Source organism: Motacilla alba, chromosome 10, assembly GCF_015832195.1.
Source record: "Motacilla alba alba isolate MOTALB_02 chromosome 10, Motacilla_alba_V1.0_pri, whole genome shotgun sequence".
NCBI classification, from domain to species: domain Eukaryota; kingdom Metazoa; phylum Chordata; class Aves; order Passeriformes; family Motacillidae; genus Motacilla; species Motacilla alba.
Genome location: NC_052025.1, coordinates 7743609 through 7765039, shown reverse-complemented (window position 1 = coordinate 7765039; position 21431 = coordinate 7743609). Strand labels below are relative to the sequence as shown.

Here is a 21431-nt window from a genome sequence, read left to right as displayed (position 1 = left end):
GTGGCACTGAAGGGCAGATCCTCTCTTACAAACACTGTCACCATGGTAAGTCAGTTTTGAGGTTTCTTCTGTAAGTTTTGATGCTTTTCGAGTCACATCAACGGTAACATTTTTGCTTTTTTTTTTAAAACACAAGGGTTGCACATACACTCATTGCACCAGCCATGGCCCCTTAGTTCTTACAACACTTAAACAAAATCAATTCATATAGTTTAACACTAAATTCCATATTTATGTTCATCTTCCAGAACATATTTAGCAAAATTCATAATTAAGAAATTTTTTTTTCTCCAGGACCCAGTTTCTACAGACATAACCTGGAAGAAAAACCTGGAAAACCCGAAACCAGTCTGCCTGCTGTGTTCTGCCAGCTCTTTCTAGGCAAATGGAATGAACAAAGGGAAAAACTCATTCCCTTAGACAGCCATGGGTATAAACTTTGAAAAAAATTATCATCTGTATGATCATATTCATAATTACATGCATTGGCTTCAAGGCTATGAAGCATTTAAACTTTTAAATTTTGCACTGTAAAAATTACGGAGGATTGATTCTGCTAAATTCAATAGAGACATTATCAATTTCTACAATTTTTCTGGATATTCCTTTGCTTACCTTATTGGTGTTTTCAATCACAAGACAAATTTTCTCTCACAAAATCTTGTGATATATTAGTACTAGGCCATGAATTTTGAGGAGAGGATTTTTGTTCTGTAGAAATCATGACTGTGCCAAAGGGAAGCACGTGAATGTAGACTGGGTTCTGGAGAAGTGTTTTATATTTGGTTAACATAAAAATAAAGAAAAAGACAGAATAATTAATGCCTAACTAAGCTTTCCTATACGCTGAGGTAACTTTAAATATCTTTGGTTTTCTTTATTTGCTGATAAGAAGTACCTTGATAAAACATTAAGTGATGAATCCAGCTCTGGACGCGCTGCTCTCTAATACACTGAGTGTTTTCAACTCTTTGGCTATTGAACTTCAAGCATCTATATCAGATTGGCAGATTTTATTTGAAGCCTGTTTCTCTCAGATTATCCATACGTTAAACTACAGACTGGGTCTTTGGAAGGAAGAGTTTAGGATTTATAGTATTTACCTGTAATAAGGATCATTCAATTATACCCCACTGCCAGTACTTACAGCAAACAAGTCTTTGGAGAAGCAGTTACCATCTGCATATCAGCTCTTTCTGAATGCAACTAACACAAGAGGCTACTCTGAAAGCTGAAGTGTGAAACTTCATGCTACAGTTACACATTCTTACTCTAGTTTTGATTAATTCACACTCTACCTAACTAAAAACAGTACTCTGCTGTACACTGCACGTTCTGCCTGACAAGACCGAAAATAAATCTTTGGTGAAAAGTTTCCTTTTTCTTCAGCAAGTAGTGAAAAAACTGTTTAAAAATATTTTTCTTAATACTGTACTGTTCATCAGCTACAAGCTGGAGAAAAAAAATTACACTTGGAATTCTTTGGAGATATCTGCTGGCATTTTAACTTCCTTTAAAGGCTCTTGTAACAACAAGGTAGTTAAAATTGTTGAATACAACTCACCTATGCAATCGGCTACTTCAATCAAGAAGTCCTATTGGGTTTTGTTAGTAACTACTTAAACAATAAAATGTATTCAGCTCTTCAAACCTATAGCTTTTTAACTAGTTCAATTCCTTTTGGATAATATGTGGCTTCCTTCTCCACAGAAAAGTCTTTGGTACAAGATCATTCTCCAAGCATTTGAATGGCCACTGGTGAGTGTGTACTGCGTGCTTCAGGACTGGCAACTGCTCCAGGGGAAAGAACTCCAGGAACCAGAGCCCGACTCCTCAGCACAATCCAACCATGAGAGTAGGGCTTACCCACAACTTCTGATCACCTACTGATACTGAGGAGCAACACAGGAGTCAGCCTGGCACACCTGGAGGTGACATCTCAGCCTCAGTAACGTCAGTAGGAATTCTGACAGACTTAAATAGAGCCAGGAGTTCCTATGGTTGATTTCACACAACATTATATTTTAAACAATTTTTTAAAGTAAAAACATATGCCTAATGTTTTTTTTCTTAATGTTTTTTTTTTCTTTTTCTTTCTTTCTCTCTTACTTTTTTTTTTTTAAGTAGAAGAGGGAAAGAGGAGGAGTGAGAAGAGGACTGGATATAGATACAGGCAAGTTTATAACATTGGATGATTCCAGCCTCCTCCCTGTCTCTCGCTCTCTCCTATTAAAACACAAAATGATACCCTGTCAGTTTGCTCCACGTTTCCGTGAGGCAGCTTAAAAGTAACAAACTGTTCCCTGAGTACAGGAAAAAACAACAACAACAAAATCCAAAAAAACACTTGAACCATTTTTAAAGGAGGTAGTATAAAACAGGAATTGCATGGGTTCGAGGCAGTAGCAGTACTCACCTCTTTCAACAGACTCTTCAACTAAAGCTCTGGCTTTTTTATTTCTCATGGTAGCCTAATCAGAGTTTTAGATTGGCATATAGGTAAAGTCACTCCCTGAGCTAAAATTCCTGGCTAATAGCACACTAGGTGAAGGCAAGGAGCAGGTTTGCATCCTAACAACAGTTCTGAGACATACTACAATGCTAGCACTGCTTATGAGCACTCAAAGATGGGTAAAAATGAACTATAAACTCATGTTACAGATTATTTAAAATATCTAAGAAGCATTTAAGGCATCTTTCTGTACTCCAAAGGAACTTTATGAATGCTAAAAAGGAATAAGGCAAATCAGTAATTTCATAATATATAATGCAAGGCACCACCGCTAAGAAGTACTGTGATACTGGAATACTCAGCCTTGTTATCTATTCCATAACTCTCAGGCAAAGCCAAGCTGCTTGAAAATGCTGAGTACTTCTTCGTTTTGCTATGATTTTTAGCCTTAACTGTGAATACAGGGGCAATATTTGTCACACTGTGGGGAATCCAGCATGTCCCAGAGCCCCAGGGATACAGTAGATGTGCTGCCAGCAGCTGCTGGCACAGGTTTCTGAGGAAAGGCACTGTCCTAGGCTTACTGAGGGTCTAAGAAATCAAGAGGTAAAAAAGATTTCATGTGGCTGTATATGTGGAAGTCCCAGTTCTCCCAGTTTTTAACACACTCTGTGTCAACCACATGAAATCATAACATTTTATACTCTGAGGTTTCCTTCTTTTTAAAGACAGAGCTTCAGCTAAACAATCTTGTCCACCAACCTATACAACTCCCTGATCACTGAGTACATACACATACACACACACTCTCTCTCTCTCTCTCTCTCTCTACACACAACTTGGGGAGGGGAAATGAAAACAAAAAAACCCTAAATAAAACAACACTACTAGGAAGTATCATCAGTTCCATAGCTGAGACCAACTAGAACACAAATGAGGTAAAGCAGTCGTCATTCAGAGTTCACCTCTCGGCAAACTGAGGTAGATAGTCAGCAAAAGGGCCAACAGCCTTCCCTTTGCTCCAGTGACATATTTTTAACCTTCGTCAGAAATTTTCACTTTTCACATTTTTTGACCACCGAACATTCAAAATGAGCGAGCTTTAAAAAAACAAACCAAAACATAAGAAAAAAACCCAAAATCAACCCAACATTCGACAGAGCTACGGATCACCCGCTAGGTCAGCCGGGCTTTCCACAACAAACTTTGGCTCCCTGTTCATTGTCCTTCGAACAGACACACCCTGCGAACGCGGGGCTCAGCGGGGCGCGGCGGGGAGGCTCTGCCCAGGCCGGGGCACAGCGGCCGCCAGCAGCCCCGGGGCCGCCGCGCAGCCGCTGCCCGGAGGGCTCCCCGCGGACAGGGGGCTGCTGCCCGGAGGGGTGGCACCCGGCACGGAGGACAGGTGGATCTCATCGTTGGACTCGTGGGAAAACCTGCCGGAGTCGCCGGTCTCGTGGCTCCCTTCGCTGTTGGCCGAATGCTCCGTGTCGGGCTCCGGGAAGCTCGGCTGCGCGCCGGGGGAGCCGGGGGAGCCGGCCTGGCCGAGCAGCACGGCGGGGCCGGGCTGGTACAGACACACGAACCTCCTCTGCGGCTGCACAAGAGCACAGAGAAAAGAGCCTCAGAAAAGCTGAGCCGTAACTGGGATTTTTACTGCATTTCCTGTCTCCTATTCCACCAGAATGCTTCTCTCAGGGCTTTCCTGGAGGAGTTTAAAAACAATCAATCTCAAGTCTTGCTCATACTTTTCCACAGTAGATGAAATAATCCTTCTAGATAAGCATGGCTAATAAAAAATTATTTCACTGGAGAGATGTGAAGAATATTTTAAAAACACATTTGGTAGAGCTCCTTCCCATCCCCTATGCATATTCTTTAGGCACTACTCCTTGGCAAATATTTTTCATATAGAGGCATCAGAAATAAACAGCTGTTTGTAGAAATATTTTTCAATGGGATTTTACAACATGGATATCAAGACTTCCTAATTCTTAAACACACAGGAGCACAATACAAGTTAACATGCAATGAAGAATGGTTATATGCTCTATAGGTATGAATTTGCATAGTAATGTCCCAGATTTGGTTTAATGCTTCAGTTTTAAACTGCTCTTTTTTCTCGGCCAAATAACAAATATGTCCAGACCGACAATTTCAGAAGCCAGACAGTTCTATTCAGGTTCTCAATTTTCTCAGTAGTTTGGGTATATAATTTAGTTTCCTTTGTTTCTCTTCAGCCAAAAAAAAATTTAGCTGCCAGAGTAGGAAGGGATTCTTTCTATTTTAATAGTATTTTTGTTTGGAATTACATATTTAATTTGTGCTTATATTTATACAGAGTCTCTGCAGAAGTAGTTCATGCAATGCAAAGTACACAGAAATCTTTCTGCTCACAGGTACAAAGGCAAGTAAGCAATCAGTTAGAAGTAGAGTTACAGGGTCTGCCAACTGTAAAGAGTCACAGTATCCTGACAATAATATCTGTCAGAAAATGGAATTTCTGTAAGACTGTACTGTGGTGAGATAGAACACATCAACCTTACACAACTGAAACTATCCAATTAATACAAAGAGCACTAAATATGTTTTTCCATAACCAGAAATCTATGTATCTCCCTTTGCAAAGAGGGTATTACAGTAAAGACTGTGCATCTCTGCCCATTAGTGCAATTACCTCTTCAGTCTTTGCCTTCTTAGCATCTTGGAAGAACAACCACCTTTTCTTGCCATTAGTCTTTGTGACAGGCCCATAGCTGTTAATAATCAGATCAGATCCTCCCTACAACAGAGGAAAATGCAGACATTTATTTTAATAAAGTAAATTTCTAAGAGACTTGAAAATATTTTTCTATTCCTACCTATTGGTTGCATACTGAAAATGAGGACAAATGAAGCCTCAGCAGTGAGTCACATTTGTGTGGTCTGGTACACCTCTGCTAAGACAAGTCAAGAGCAGACCTGCTACATCTGGCAAGCTTTCTGTCCTGACCCAAAGCTGCAGTACTGCAGGCGTACAGCAAAATATTCCAGCTCCTGCTCTTGCTCTAGTACTTTGAATGAGGCCATTCCTAGGCAGTGTCTGTGCCTCTGCTGGGTCCATTTCCATGTCTCAGCTCTCACACATCTTCTCAGGGAGCAGCTGCACTCAAGTTTGCAGTGTGAACAGAACAAGCCTGAACACAGCATGTCTGCATGTGAAAGGAAGGCCACGGTGGGGGTGTCACACTGCACTCCTGGACTGGAGGTTCTGCACATCCACATCTAGGCTAATTTATAATGCGACTGAGTTTATAAACTGCAACGTTGTCTTATCAGTAAATATAGGGAAAAATAATACTTTTCTGAACACCTGCTTAGTGCCATAGTTGACTAGACTGTGCACAGGCACTGCCTGAGCCAGGTGCTGGCAGGAACTCTCACTTTTCTCCTGGGACCAGCAGAGGCCACCGAGCAACCCCAAGTCTGTGGAGCCTTTATTCTTTGATGCTGTGCCAGGGCCAAACTCTGCAACCTGCAGAGTACAGTTGAAGACAAGTGTACTCAACCAGATCTCCAGCTGAACTTGCAGATAAGTCTTGAAAATTTGAGCCTGGATTGCCAACTTTGTGCTTGTGCCATTAATAAAAGAGCCTCCTGGAGGTTCATAGGATATATATTTTACTTTTGATAAGGACTCTGATATTATAACAATGAATTCCAAAAAAAGATTTCTGACCCAGGAGTTAGTAAAACTCACAGTACCTTAGCATCAATGAAGCTGTTTCCCACTATCATTGGCAATAAGGATTCTTCATTCTCTGCAATTCCTTCAATATTCTTCTCCACCTCATTAGGACTGGCTAATGAGATGCTGGTACGTGACAGCTGGTCAGTGCTTTGCTGCACAGGCTTAGGAGCAGATGCTTTCCTACACAATGTTACGGAGGAATAAAATTGACCCACAGGAATACAAGACAAAAAAAATAAAGAATAAACTTCAAAGCTATTATTAATCAAGTAATCCTGGTATATTCTTGGCATTTACATTTTGTTATATGATACTCCTAACTCGCATGGAATTTAAATGTTATTGCTTGTGATAAAAATAACATCTGCTTCCAGTTAATCATACACAGTAGGCTACAAGCTTATGTGCAGACAGGAATTGTCATGATTAGTAATATTACTTGGAGGAAGTAAACACTAATGACATTAAGACCTTTCTACCATACTACACAGAGACTGTTTCCCAATCCATATTTTTTCCTGCATGTAAGCTAAAAAGCCCTTGTTACTGGAAAACACTTTCAGTGAGTTTTTTTTATTTATTATTTCAAGTATTACTTCAATATTATTTATATATTCAATATTATTTATATTATAATTATATATATATATTATAATATTAATTCAATATTATTTATATATTTGTTCTGATCCTAAAGTTTTGGGCAGAGTCACTGGGCCAGTTTATACCCTTTAGCAGCTGATGACAGACATAGATGGTGGCTTGCACCACTGCAAAGAAACTGCATCATGGATCTGCTTTAAAATCTGCATCATGGAACTCCTTTATGTCAGAGTTCCTCTTGCCCAGCAGCACCAGGGGGGTTAAAGCCTCGCTAGCCAGATGTGGGCAGGCTGGAGGGTTCAGCAGGAGGAGCAGATGATGAACAGCAGCGTGCTCGTCTGACCCAAAACAGGGGCTCGGCTGTGAACACGCCTCATACTGAGCTGTCAGAGCACCACCACTGACTCACTCTGTGGGTTCTTCCTCCTTCCCTTGAGAGGGGGCTCAGGTAGAGTAGGAAGAGCCAACAAAGCGCTTTGTTTCCAACACTGCTAGAAACAGGTGAAGAGACAGAGTACTTCAGAGAACTTAGCACTCCTGGAGGAGAAGGATGCCCAAGAGTGAGTGCATTGAAAAAGAGCTCAGTCTTTGGGAACAAAAACATACCTGGCTTTACTGCGATAAATTAAGATCAGGATGCAGATAAGGATGCAGGTCAAGGCTATGCAAACCCCAACAACAATGCCAGTCATTGATTTCTGGTCCAGATGGTAATAGTCAGAATAAGCTGTATCAAAAAGGACCACAGAAAGGCTCAGTAAATAAGAAGAGTTAACCCCTGCTCCCTGTCAGGAAATTAATAGGGTTACAGTTACAACCACAGAGACAAATGCTTCCTTCTAATGAGATTTCCAGGCCTTCTCAGTCATATATTTTTATACTTTTGAAAATAAAACTTTCAGACCAGAGGAGTGTCTGGTCAGTGCAGTCCTGGGAGGGGAGGAAGAGGACAGACCCAGTGCTACTGGTACAGATAAAGGACTTAAAGGAAATGCCTTAGAAGACTGGCTGCAAAGTTACTGATGTAAAATTCAAACCAATTATGTGTTCTCATTTGAAAGGCAAACTTTCCATTTCTGAGCAAGAGAATTAGACCAGTTCTGAGTTGAACTGAGAGAAAAGTTCTGAATTTGTTTCATTTAGAAGAAGAAAATGCTACACTGTTAGGACTGCCTCACATAAAACTGAGCGGTTTACCCAGAAAGTGGTCACAGCTAAAACAAACAGGGATCTTTTCTCCCCAGTACTTGTGACAGAGTAATCAAAACACTGCTCCTGACCTGTGGAATCTCCAGAATCCAAGCGTTTAGGTCTCTGGTTAGACTCTGATGTCTCCTTTGGCAGGACAGCAAATTCCACTGCGTGTGAGAAGGGTCCTTCTCCCACTTCATTGGAGGCTGCTATTTTAACCAAGTAGATGTTTCCTGCTACAAGGTTTTCCAGCAAAGCCATGGTCATTGCTCCTAGGAAAAGATACAATAAACAGTTCCAGTTGGACAAAAATCTTGGGGAAAGACTCAGATTTAGACATTGGGACCTACACTTTTTTCCCAATAGCACCTCTAAATCTTGCACTGTGGATTGTGACTTTGATATGTTCTACCCTGCATACACAAGCTACAGAGTAAGCACTCGACTTGCCTTCTCATCCCCGGTTTCCTTTCTATTCTATTTGAACAGAGGACACTGTGAAGGGCCAGTATAGTTCAAAACCAAGACTCAAGTACTGGCTGTGGCACACGGCACACCAACCCTAAACCTAGCACAGGTGCATTTCAGTGTGACAGCCTTACGTTGTGATCACATCTGCAAGGAGATGCACCCAGCATTAACCAGACTCTCAGGCAGAGAAACCAGAACATTAAACCTCTCTCATATAGAGGGTTCCTCTCCTCCACCTACTGTAACATGAATGTAAATGAAAATTGACATTAAAAAAATCTAGTTCAGTTTATCAAATTTCAGTCTAGTTAAATGAACAGGAAGCTCTGCAAGAGTACCTTATACCATAATTTTAAAATAAAATTAAATTCTATTTAGACCTGTGTAGGCTTCCTTGATCACTGTGCATCTAAGCTGTGCTAGTAAGAATATTACAGAAAATGTCTTTTTCATATGCTAGGGATTCATTGCTTGAAGTCCCTGAAGGCAGGAAAAAGGATTAAGAACATAAATAGGATTCACTAACATTGTCCTTAGAGAGGCAAAACTCCTATCAAAGTCAATGAGAGCTTTGCCTGCCCAGGGACCGCAACTACTGCTTAGAATTCCAATTCATTTCTAAAATGCCTGTGTTTCTTGGTACCACAGAAATATGCTGCTTTTATTTCCCTACAGTGGCAGTTACAGCACTAAATCTATCTCTTTGCTTTCACATATTCCATTTACTTCCTCAGACTGACGTCAAATTTTTAACTTTTTTAATCAGTTTGAGAAGTCAAAATTTATAGTATCATGGGAGCCTATAAAATATAAGGCTGTTTTGTTGACAGAAAAGATTATACATCTGGCAAAAAGGAAGCTACTTCAAAAGCTGTTTCAGTTCTTCCATAAAAAAGCCCATTAGCTGAAAGCATTTGAAGTAAAATGAGAGGTATCTGTAACCAAAGGAGCTGTAATATTTAGCACCAGCAAGGGTGAAAGGTCACATTTCAATATCACAGGCTCCTTGCCACCAGCTCCTTTCCAATCTGCTGCATTGCTAAAGCAAGGGAGCACTTGGTACTGATTTACTGCTCACCAAGTGTGCAAGGGCTGTAACTTCTGATCCACTTGAAGAGAGCTAGGGATGAAGGGGGAGGTGGCTGGGACATAACTCACCTCATCAATCAGCACCAAAATGCAGTTATATTTTCTGGTTTTGCCAGGCCTAACACAAGATCAGTCAAATTAGGGGGTGGACTGGGAGAAAATTTTCTGCACAAACTAAAGCCCATGCTAGGAGTTTTATAAGTGGCAGGGTTGGTTTGGATTTGTTTGGTTTGGTGATTTTTGAATTTTTTTTTTTATTCAAGGGGATTTCTCTGGAAGTGTGAGAATGGAATGGAGTCAAGATTTCACAAATCTTCTGCAGAACAAGTTTAGCATCAAGAAAAAACAATGCTATTTATTGCATAGGGTTAACTGATCTAATCAGAATAAATGCATTAAAAAAACCAAACCCTGCTTCTGCCTCAAATTACCTTTGAAAGGACTGTCACAGGACTGATCATGGTACCTGCCTAATTTTATCTCTACATACTAATTTCCTTTCATAGACTTTTTCATCTATACTTTAACGAAGACCATAACAGATTGTTCTGGTGTGTCAAGATGCCTGAATTCCACACCATGCCTCAAACCCCAATATATCTGTCAAAATGCAAAATTTGTGGCTCTAACATTGATGGACACAGTAATACACTGAGATTTATAGCTCTCCATTTGCTCATTCCCTCCAACACTTTCAGTATGGGAACACATGAAAATGTTTACTGTTATTGCCATCCTGCCATCTGAAATCTCTGGTGAAATACTAGCAGAGATGCTGCTCAGTTTCACAGGCATGGCTGAGCTGAACAATGTATCTGAAAGCAATTCAGCCACTTTGCTGTATGCAGCAAATACAGTGTATCATCAACAGAATGACAAGATTTAGCCTTCAAATATAAACTCTCTGTGAATTTAAATCTGCTGGGGATTTTATTGAGTAAGAAACAAAAGTAAATTTGTCCTTTAATGTAACAATATCGCTGTTATTTAAATTACTGTTTCACTGAACAATTTTAAGAGTGAAAACCCATGGGCTCAATCTTCCCCTGTAGTTAGACCTGATTGATATTTCAGACTAGTTATTTTTCACAAATTTAGTTTATTAGTCCTTTTCCTGTAACTCTTCACAGCTGCCCATTCTCTTTCAGGCCAGCCTGACAAACTCCATTGTGCTGCAGCAGACAAAGTGGCACTGCCACCTTTCAGAGGGGCTGTTGGTCCTTTGCCCTCTCTTCAGGAGCAGCACGAAGAACAACAGCTCTGAACTAGAACAGCTCACTCTCCATGATGGTGAAATTAATTATCCTCTATGAGATCATACTCATTCAGTTTTTAGAATTATCTCCACAGAAAATTTACAGCCTCACTCTCTGCTGACAGCTGAGTTTCCAGCCAGGTAACAAAACAGAACAACAAAACAGTAACTCTTCCAGGGCAATCCTCTTAAATAGGCTACTCAAGCACATGACTTCACTCTGTAACACTGAGCTTTCCTCTCTGGTTTAAGACATTATTAGAACATTATCTGTTCTGAACTACCTCTGTCTATTTTGACTATCAACAGAACAATAAATGCTTTTCACTTTTTTTTTTTCTAGCTACAGTAGAAATTTGTTCTTGATTCAGCTCTTCAAATCCCAGTATTATTCAGAAAAAATGCCTATAAAAATTTTACTATCTCCACATTTAATCACAAAGATGTGACTGCAGTTCACGTCAGCATACCCAAGGTACTGTGAGATTAGCTGGGGCTCAGCAGTAGAATAGAGCCAGAGAGTTAAATTGAATTTGCAGAGTGATTTACTGGGAGTAGGAGAAAGTTCATTAAGCAAACTGAGCTAACTGGATTGGCAGTGATTGACAGAAACATATAAACCCACACAGCCACAGTTAAACCTCTCAGAGACTTCAGATTTGAGAGAGTGCATTTACAAAATGAAACCATCACAATCCTGGTTACAACGAAACTAAGATGGCTGTAATTGGATTTACAAGACATTTTGGTTTACACGCACACACTGAGCTCCCAAGCAACACAGAGAGCCCCTTCTCCCCCCACCTTCTGAATATGAACTTGTTTTTTAATACATCTTCCCTTGGCAATAATTCCAAACTATTTGGAACTTTCATGTAAACATTTACATGAATTTATTTCATAATTCATAGTAGTAGTGGAGTCCAAGGTTGCTGAAAGTAACAGAGCATCTTATAAGTAGCATCAGTGTTTTTCCAGTTCATAGGCTGATGATTCTAGTTTACCTTCTCTGTGCAACACTTGCCATTCCCCAGCAATCCAAGACTTCCTGGATGCATACAGGATAGTGTACCGTGTGACAACTGTTTCAGGACCATCAGGTGGCTTCCAGGAAACCAAAGCAGTATTATCCTCTATCAAAGTCACCTTCACTCCTACTGGAGGGCCAGATGGTGCTGTGAGAACAGTAACACAATGCTATTAGGCTAACCCAATTTACATGCAATTAAATTGCTCAGAAAGGAACTGATGTGTAGTCCTAATGGCTACTGCTACATCCCAGACACCGCATTGAAACAAGCACATACTGCTCCTCAGAGACACTCTCCTGTTACCTCTGAGCCAGACAATAGCTTAGATTCTGTAAAAGCAAGTTTTGTATTTTTCCCTCATCCAGAAAGAAACAGTTACTGACAACCTCCCACTTCATTATCCAGTGAACAAGTACCTCTCAAACACTGCTTTGGTGAGAACGTGGAACTGCAGGTGTGGATTTTCCCCTGCCAAGCTGACAGTGAATCAAACCAGCAGCTAAGGCAGTCGATGTGTAATAGTCTTACAGTTTCCAAACCTTCTGGGGCTTAAAATATGCTTTCATAAATGCCTATGAATCAGCCACACCTCTTGAATATATACATATTTTCATGTTTTTATTCAAGTTATTTCTAGTCAGTTGCTGCTAGTAAGTGAAAGCATCACATTTTATACAAAAATCAATGCTGATTTAGTGTGGATTTTGAAAAATAATTTCACAGTTCCAAAGCAGGGATTTCCCTGCTAGCATTTTTCTATCTCTCACCAAGAAGAGCACTATCTGTGTCTCAGAGGAAAAGATTTCCCTCTCCTACACACAGCCTAAAATTATTAAGCACTTTTTCAGGCCATTTGGTTTACAAAATGTTCTTAGAACCATAGGGTCCTGGTTCCTTACCTTCAGGGAGGGTAGTGTGGTAGACTACAGGACTCCAAGGACTGGAGAGCTGGTCCACGTGCAGTCGAACTGCAAATTCATACATGGTTTTTGGCTCAAGACCTTGAACTAACATGTGAGTCTCTGACCTGGAGAGATGAAGGAATAAAATGTATTAAACAGCAGCAGTTGACTTGAAGATCCCCAAATCAAATGCCTCAATCACATGAGTAGATTCCCATGTCAGTTCCACACAGGACACACCAGTCCAAGTCCAGACACGTGGCACAGCTGGGGTGCCTACCTGGAAATGCAATTGCACCAGCCCAGGAGCTCTCAGGAGGATGTTGTATCTGCTGTCAATCGATGTGAGCTCAGCTTTTTATACATGTTGCTTGAACAGCTGATGCACAAACAATATTATTGTCTGAATCACCAGCAGGTATCCCAAACTCAGCTCTTTCCACACTTGTCCATAGGACACTGTGCTTCAAGGTGGAGTAACAAACTGCAATCAGTGTCACAGCTGACAAGGCACGTGGATCTGCTTCCCAGTTCATACCCAGAGGCTATACAGGCAACATCCCTTCCACTTACAGCCTCCACATGTCATGTCTAGGAGATGAGTATGAATGCTCCTTACTGATCTGGTAGCAATATTTAGTAATATATTAATTGCAGAATTGATTCTATTAATTATAATACTGCAGTTTACAGTTTGATCAAAAAGTCTGTTGTAGACATTTCACTTTACTTTGATTCTGGGGCAGAGGGAAATCTTTCATATATGCCAGGGTTAATTCTGGATGATAATACCCCAGCAAGATTAAATCTCAATTTAAAATGGTCTTACTCTACAGATATTGCTTTATTAAATCTCATTTAGTATTTTCATCTTCTGTACTGCAGGGGCAGTAACCAGTACTTGCAGTAGCCTCATCCTATCACAAAAAGCAGCGCTCATTGCTATGCTCCACATTGCACACTAAGAACTTTACATGGTGATTATACTGTGTCTAATCATTAAGCTGGGAGTTATACAGCAGCAGATGTGTTCTTGGAAGAGAAAACCACGAATATAAGGATGGAAACTATTTATCCTTTAAGACAGTGTTTTTCTTATTTAGAGGCTTGAGTAAACTGAAGTTTTGAGGGAGCTACACACATGGATTCCCTCAGCAGCCCCACAGCCCCCAGCACGGAGCAAAGTGTTCTGCTCCCACACCACCAGGGCAGAGGCTGAACAGGAACCCAAGGCAGGCTCCCTTCCCTGTTCAGCCATTCTGTGCCTCACACATTGCTTGTCTGCAGAGCAAGCAATCCTACTCAGCTTCCCTCTGGCAGGGTGCCACACGCTCAGGAATTTGGCATTCCCACAATGAAATGCTCAGCCCCTCAAAAATTCTCATTTTCGGTCTTAAAATCAGACACTGGACTAAGTCCCATCTTTGCCCTATAAAATAGTATGGCCTTTTGTATAGTTGAAAAAGAGCTTAGAATTAAATTCAACCTGGACAGCTAAAAAGACATTAAACAATCAAAGAGCTAGCCCAACGACCCAACACTACCAAGGATCACTGGTAGAGAATGAAGCTGTCCTGTGAATAGATCTTAAAAAACCCCTAGCAGCCAATGGGCAAAACACACAATCCTCTGAGGGAAATAAAAGTTGTTGCTAGTAAAAGAAAATTAAAAGGGAGCAGAAGAGTAGAAAGCGAGTGGGAAGGATGTGGAACTGGCAACCCAAGAGTCCCCACAGCTGCACTCACGTCTGCAGGTAGAGAACCAGGGAGGCGTTCTGCAGCCCCACGGGGTTGCAGCGCACGGTGTAGTTGATGAGCTGGGCAGAGGTGAAGGCAGGCTTGCCCCAGTGCAGGTAGATGGACGAGGAGGTGTTGGCTTTGGCATACAGGTGGTGAGGAGGTGGCGGCGGCGGCACCATGCGGTCACGGACAGCTGTTAAAAACAAAATAGGAGCAGGAGTTAATAACTGCACTGTGTACAGATGTTGCTTACATGAAGAGGTCTGAGCCCACAGTTCAGATACAAATCTTCCCTAACCCAGCACTACCTGGTATTCAGACCCAGGAATCTGGGTCTATAGCTAGTCTGGTCTTAAAGCTATTAGAGATCTCTCCTAACCCAATACATGTCCTGTATCATTTCTGCAATCCCACTTGTTTATTCAAAAATGAAGTCAAAACGATCAGCAGAGACAAGAAAAAGAGATAAATCTCTCATAAGATACAGATACAATATGTCAGATGATGCAGATAGTTCAGCAAGGGAAGGAAATGTGCTTGTCTTCTTTCTTCAACTGTGGTCCAGGAACACTGGACACAGGACTCTGTCTCAGTTGCAGGATGACTAAGGCAGTATTTGTCACTGATATGATCTTTCTTGTTCTCTGTTTTACACAAAATTAATTCATTATTTAAAAGTTAAAAACACAGAGCTGCTGGGACCCTGAAACCCCTCAACTCTCAATAGATTCTTCATGCAACTACAACACTTACAGACACATCCTGGAGTGCTGACTGTTTGGTCAGCCTGATAACCTTCTTCCATACTATTGTATGCCAGCAGCCTTACATGATACTTTCTTCTAGGATCTGGAGAAAGAGCAAAGGAATAATTAAGCTCAAGGAAAAAAAAGAATTGGACTTTTACAGATAGTGAGACAAATAGATGATCCTGAAAGTTTGTTTCAAAACTTGTTTGCTACAAGCAGTGGACTGATGGACAGGCTGGATCCCTGGAAGTCTGTCTTTTTCTCCTGCCCTTCAAATTCCCCCAATTCTTTGCTCAGAAACAGTCAGTTATCTCCCAGTCTCACTTGCAATAGCCTAAAGCAAAGGTTTGTAACAGAATCAGTGGGAATAGGACAAATACCACATTTCTATCTGTAACAAAGCCACACCTTAACAGCTACAGAACTAGATTTAATAGTACGATTCAGCATATTGTTTTCAGACCTTTAACAAAGATTTGTTAAAACAAACAGCAGGAGGTCCACAGACACCAACATTTGTTTCTGGATACACAAGCTGCATGGAAGCAGGGCAGTCAAAGCAATGGCAGGACAGCAAAGAAATGGGAAATGTTTTGGTTCCGGGCTCTGAAGGAGATAAACTGTGAAACAAGAGGGATTGTTAATAATGCTTTGACTAGGAAATTCTGCCACCATATATTTTCTTGAAAGCTGGTTCTGGCACAGTCCTAGAGGGTCACCATTCCAAGTTGGAAGGCTCTCCCCATTTCCTTTCTCTGCCCACACCTTTGGGTGGCCCCATTTCAGTTTGCTGCTTCTCTGTTCTGTTGATGACGTGCTGGCCTTGATCCAAGTGAAAAATTGCTGCAGAGGAATGAGTTAGAAAGGGCCCTGGAGCCCTCTAAGTGGTGATGGCGTGGGGCACCCACAGGAGGCTGAGTGCAGGCACCAGGGTGGCTGCTCTGCTTCCTGCAGCTACTCCCTTGCAACTGCATTTGCAACCAACCCCTGGCACACAAGAATGATTTGCAGGGTGGCAGCGTTTGCTACCAATTCATATGAGCTGAACTTCACCCCAGGACTAAAGCAGGCACTGGGATATTCTCCTCTACCAATGACATGAACATATTGCTTTTAATTAGGATTTTTGGAAGGTCCAGATGTTATATAAGTGTGCTGATCTTGCTCATGCCTTTTTTCCTTGCCCTAAGATACCATAATATTGTCCCTTCTCAAAATAAGCCCTTCCCTTTCTCCTTTTAGTTGAGATTTGATGTGGCCTCTCATGAAATAGACAGGAAAAGTAAGTGCTGACATTTCTTGACCAGGAATAGGACTGCTGTTTCCATCAGATCGTTGGCTCCCTCTGCAGTCACTGCACCAGCAACGCCATCTGAACAAAATGATTGGATGCTTCTGTAAAGGTAGCAGAGTAAATTCCTAATAATGCCCTTTATAAAATCCTTTAGTATTTATTTTGAAATAGACACTATTTGTACTGTAGTTACCCATATCATCTGTAAATAAGATATCACTAGGTAGAGTTACTATCTCTATGTATTTTATGGTTTTTTTGAAAGGTTATTTTACCAAAATCTAAATATAGGGGCAAAAGCAAAAGGGCTCTTGTATTTGGACTATTATATTTGAAGTATTTCTTTGAGGTGTTTGACCATAATGGTAGAATAGGCAAGAGGAGGCCATTCCCATTTTTTGAAGCCTTTAACATCACTAGCAGGGAATGTAAATAAAGAAATGTAGAAGAAAATAAAAGAAAAAACCACATTTTTTTAAACTAGAGTAAAATTCTCATTTGCTTTGAAGGTTTTTTCACTTTACAATAGTACTTTTACAACAGATGACATCAGCTGTTCCTAAGCAACAAATTACAAATCAGAAAAAATGGAGATGGATACAAACACACAGAATAATCTTAAGCATGTGATAAAAGAAAATATGGAATTCCAACATTGAAAATTCAGAAAAAATAGTAAGATGTTACAAGTAAAAAATTGCACTTTTAAAAAAAATTGTAAAAATGCAAGGTGAATTTAAGAACACTTGGCCCAACCAAAAGGACAAATTATAAAAATCTTTCAAGAGTCCCAAGTGATTTGAATACACTAAAATCAAGGGTGCCTTGCTGAGGAATATTTCAGCATGCATCTCAGAAAAGCAGAAACACCTTGCCAGGCTCTCAGCCTGCGCTAGAAACATGCACATTAGCGCGCAGCCAAAGGATTCAAAAACAAAGCCAGAATTTAAATCAGAGGCCATCAGGACACCTTTGACACCTCTCTGGGACCAACGCTGCGGAGACTGCTACTAACCAGTGCCCTGTGCCGGCCGGGCTCGGCAGAACCCGGGAACGGGGCAGAGCCCGGGAACGGGGCAGAGCCCGGAACCGGGGCAGAGCCCGGGAATGGGACAGAGCCCGGGAATGGGGCAGAGCCCGGAGCCGGGGCAGAGCCCGGGAACGGGGCAGAGCCCGGGAACGGGGCAGAGCCTGGGACCGGGGCAGAGCCCGGGCATGGGGCAGAGCCCGGAACCGGGGCAGAGCCGGGAACCGGGGCAGAGCCCGGGCATGGGGCAGAGCCCGGGAACGGGGCAGAGCCCGGAACCGGGGCAGAGCCCGGGAACGGGGCAGAGCCCGGGAACGGGGCAGAGCCCGGGAACGGGGCAGAGCCCGGGACCGGGGCAGAGCCCGGGAATGGGGCAGAGCCTGGGACCGGGGCAGAGCCCGGGAATGGGGCAGAGCCCGGGAACGGGGCAGAGCCCGGGAATGGGGCAGAGCCCGGGAACGGGGCAGAGACCGGGAATGGGGCAGAGCCCGGAACCGGGGCAGAGCCGGGAACCGGGGCAGAGCCCGGGAATGGGGCAGAGCCTGGGACCGGGGCAGAGCCCGGGAATGGGACAGAGCCCGGGGCCGGGGCAGGGCTGAGCGCCCGGAGCCGCCCGGTGCCCCGCTGCCCGCGGCTTTTGCCCCGCCGCCCGCGGCCCCCGCGCATTTCCGCAGGACACAGCGTGACAGGCACGGCCGTCCATCCATCATCCTGCCGAGCACCTTCAAAAACTCCCTGGCCTTTGAAAGTGCTCACCCAGAACTGATCATCTCTGCTGTGAAATGAGGGATAGCTGAGCTCTAGTGCCCTGCTGAGCTGAATGAGGAGCCTGTGAGGTCTGTTTATCCTCACTGCATTTTTTTTAAACTGAATTCCTCATTAACACTTGATTGAGGAGAAAAGGAAGAATAATGGGATGTGGAAGAAAGGCAAAAAATCTAACTCCCACAAAAAAATTCAAATGTCTTTGAGAAAAACATGTTTTTAAAATCTTACTTAAAGTATCAGTAACACTTTACATGTAGAAGTAGCACAATATTAAATGCTATTCTTCTTAGTCCTGTATAACATAAGAAGTTTCAAGCAGAATTATCTTGATATAGAAAAACCTTTTTAAAAGTAAACCGGTCTATACCATCTGAAAAACAGGATTATTTCCACTTCATGATATCATGGTTCAATTGCTAGCAGGACCAGGTCAAGCCAAAAGCAATGTCATAATTTTTAAGCTGTCACACATTAGGGCATCTATGGTTAAACCCATCTGCTGGTTTCAGAACTGAGACAGTAACTGAGGAGGGAGGAGTACCTTATGTACTGGCCTAGGAAGGCCCAAATGCTACAGTCACCTAAGGAGAATAGAAAAGCATTAAAGGCAGTGTACTGAGCAGCAATAGAAACTGATTGAAACTTGCTTCATAGAGTACGCACATAAGGTAAGGAACAACCAGACCAAAACACCACCAAGGATGCAGATCTACGTTGCTAGTTCTTTTCACCATGTGCCAAACACAGTAACCAAAGCTCTGCCAAAGACTTGCCTCAGTTCCAACACTTATTTGCTCTCTATTTGTTTTATGAGGTGGCAGGAATTTTTTTTTGTCTGAAGTAGCCTTTGTTTAGAATATTTTTTTACAATTTTACATTTTATTTTCAGGCTGATGATGTGATTTACTCCTCAGTGGCAATCCCAACACACACCTGGCACAAACACTTTCCATCTCACAGTTCACCAGCTGGATCAAACACTCAAAGCCAGACACATCCATAGAGAGAAAACAAACTTCAGGAGCTTTATCTTTAACCAGCACTGGTATCTTGAGTAGTTTACACATGAAACACATAAATCATTGATAAAAGACTGGGGATAGCATGGCCACCTGGGGACTGACAGTCTCAAATCCATTGTGTACCATCCATGCACAGGAGGCTTGGAGGAAACAGTCCTGCTCATAACAGACCCAGGAGGAACACATCCCTCCCCAGAAAATCACAGCTCTTCAGGAACAAAGCAGGTGCAGGGATTTACTCAGTCTCCTCAACATAAATTCAGCTTGAGTAAAAAAAAACACACATCAAGATTTCATCTCTGCATTTTGAAAACTTCTCTAAATAACTGGTAACACTGAATTGTTTCAATTAATTCTCTTGCAATTGCAAGAGAATGTTGTGTAGAAGTTGAAGGCTTGTTTCCCAGTCCTAAGGTGAACAGGAACAATTTTGTAGCCTATTTACCAACCGGCAGAATTTTTTAAAGTTATTTATTTCTGTTAAGTATAATTTGGGGGGTTTTGTGTTGTTGGTATTAGATTGCATTAAAATTGTCACAGCATCTAGAGGTCTTTAATAGGCATTATTATTGTTATTACTTAAATCAGCTGGTGGAAAGGACAAAAAATCTACACTGTACAACTCAGGGGGTTGGTAGTGATGCTGATAGGAACACAAAGCTAATTCATATATTTTATTTTAAGAGTGCCTCTGGAACACACAGAGATTGACTTAAAAGACATCACAGAGTGCATGTGATAAGCTGGAGTAGCTTCACACAGTTCAAGGGATCTGCTGCACACACCTTTTTTATGTAACCAAATCTATCAGCATTAAGAACACATGAATGAGAGGCACAGATTTTGCTTCTGGAAACAATATTCCTATAAAATAAGAGTATGAAAAAGTATCTTACATCCTCTGTTTATGCCTTATTTTGACTAACTTCAAATATCAAAATAGATTATGTCCCCAAAATCACTGGTTTGCAGTTTACTTTGGACCAGCCTCATCTTCCCATGGCAGTTGTTGTAGGTAGGGCACTGCTCCCTGGTGATATTCCTCTGGAACCCCATATCCTGCCATTCACTCCCCCATAAACATTTGAGTGAGTCCTGCAGATCCAACCATGGTAGGTCTTTCTTTTCAACAGAGAGACACATGGGGGAGCCTTGCCTTCATTTTTTGAGTCTATGAATGGGTTCTACACCTCAGAGAAAAACTAGAACAGAGTTAAATACTGCAAGTATGAGCAAAAAAAAAAAAGTTGAGCTATAATTTAAAACATGGATTACTTGGTAACTTGGAAACACTTAAAATATTGCAGTAGCTGAATTTCAGTAAGAATTCAGATGACAATGATTTATTGGTGTATTTCACTGTCTTCCTCCATCCCTGATACATAATCTTAGAGATTATATTTAGCTTGTCAGAAAGCAGAAAAGAAGGTCACAGAAGATATAGATTCTTCAAGAAAAATTCTTGAACTCAGATGTTCCAGCCTGGTTTGGTGACAACTCTTTTCATTTCCCAGCATGGAGGAAGAACCACAGCTATTTATCTGTCTGAATGTGAGAAACAGAGAAACTGCAAAAATATCACAAAGAATTGAGACTTGACTTATTAGCAGTTCTGTTACTCTACACTCCATTGGAACATCTACATTTTATGGCACCAGCTTGAAATTACTCAGTATTTTTTACTCCTGCCATCAGCCTTGCTTCTATGTAAATCTTCTATTTCTCTTTCAGGAAGGGGAAAACTTGCAACTACAAAACAGCTGTCAGTCAGAAATATTCATATTCAGATATTCCCATTTTCTTTTCCAACACTTATGGTTTTAGGATGTTCAAATCATGCCTATTTATTGTTTAAACACAGGTTCAACATTCAGAGCCTAGTTTTCAAACCCTGGGATAGAATAGATGGTCTAGTAAATATATACACAGTGGTAGGCAGAGGCAACTCGAGGGTCTCTGCTTTGAAGCCATTCCCAAGTGATAAAGGTGGCACGGGGAGGGGAAGGTTCATTCCATCTGGCACAGTTATGGCTCACGGCAGCCGGGGGGTGTCCTCCTGCACTTCCAGTGGACACAGCTGGAAAAACGGGAGGCAGCAAAGATTAAAT

At 41.7% G+C, this 21431-nt stretch overlaps 1 protein-coding gene across 2 annotated transcripts in view; it reads right to left on the bottom strand.

The window, feature by feature from the left end:
- Positions 1 to 1277: 1277 nt before the first annotated feature.
- PRTG (protogenin) overlaps positions 1278 to 21431 on the bottom strand; it is a 75809-nt gene continuing 55655 nt past the window's right edge. For both annotated transcript variants that reach the window (XM_038146977.1, XM_038146978.1), the window contains exons 12-20: positions 15217 to 15312; positions 14470 to 14656; positions 12722 to 12849; positions 11796 to 11966; positions 8066 to 8248; positions 7392 to 7512; positions 6197 to 6362; positions 5130 to 5234; positions 1278 to 4049 (exon numbers count right to left, since the gene is read on the bottom strand). In XM_038146977.1, the coding sequence (XP_038002905.1) occupies positions 3711 to 4049; positions 5130 to 5234; positions 6197 to 6362; positions 7392 to 7512; positions 8066 to 8248; positions 11796 to 11966; positions 12722 to 12849; positions 14470 to 14656; positions 15217 to 15312 (1496 nt within the window). In that variant the 3' untranslated portion in view covers positions 1278 to 3710. The remainder of the gene's footprint in view (positions 4050 to 5129; positions 5235 to 6196; positions 6363 to 7391; positions 7513 to 8065; positions 8249 to 11795; positions 11967 to 12721; positions 12850 to 14469; positions 14657 to 15216; positions 15313 to 21431) is intronic.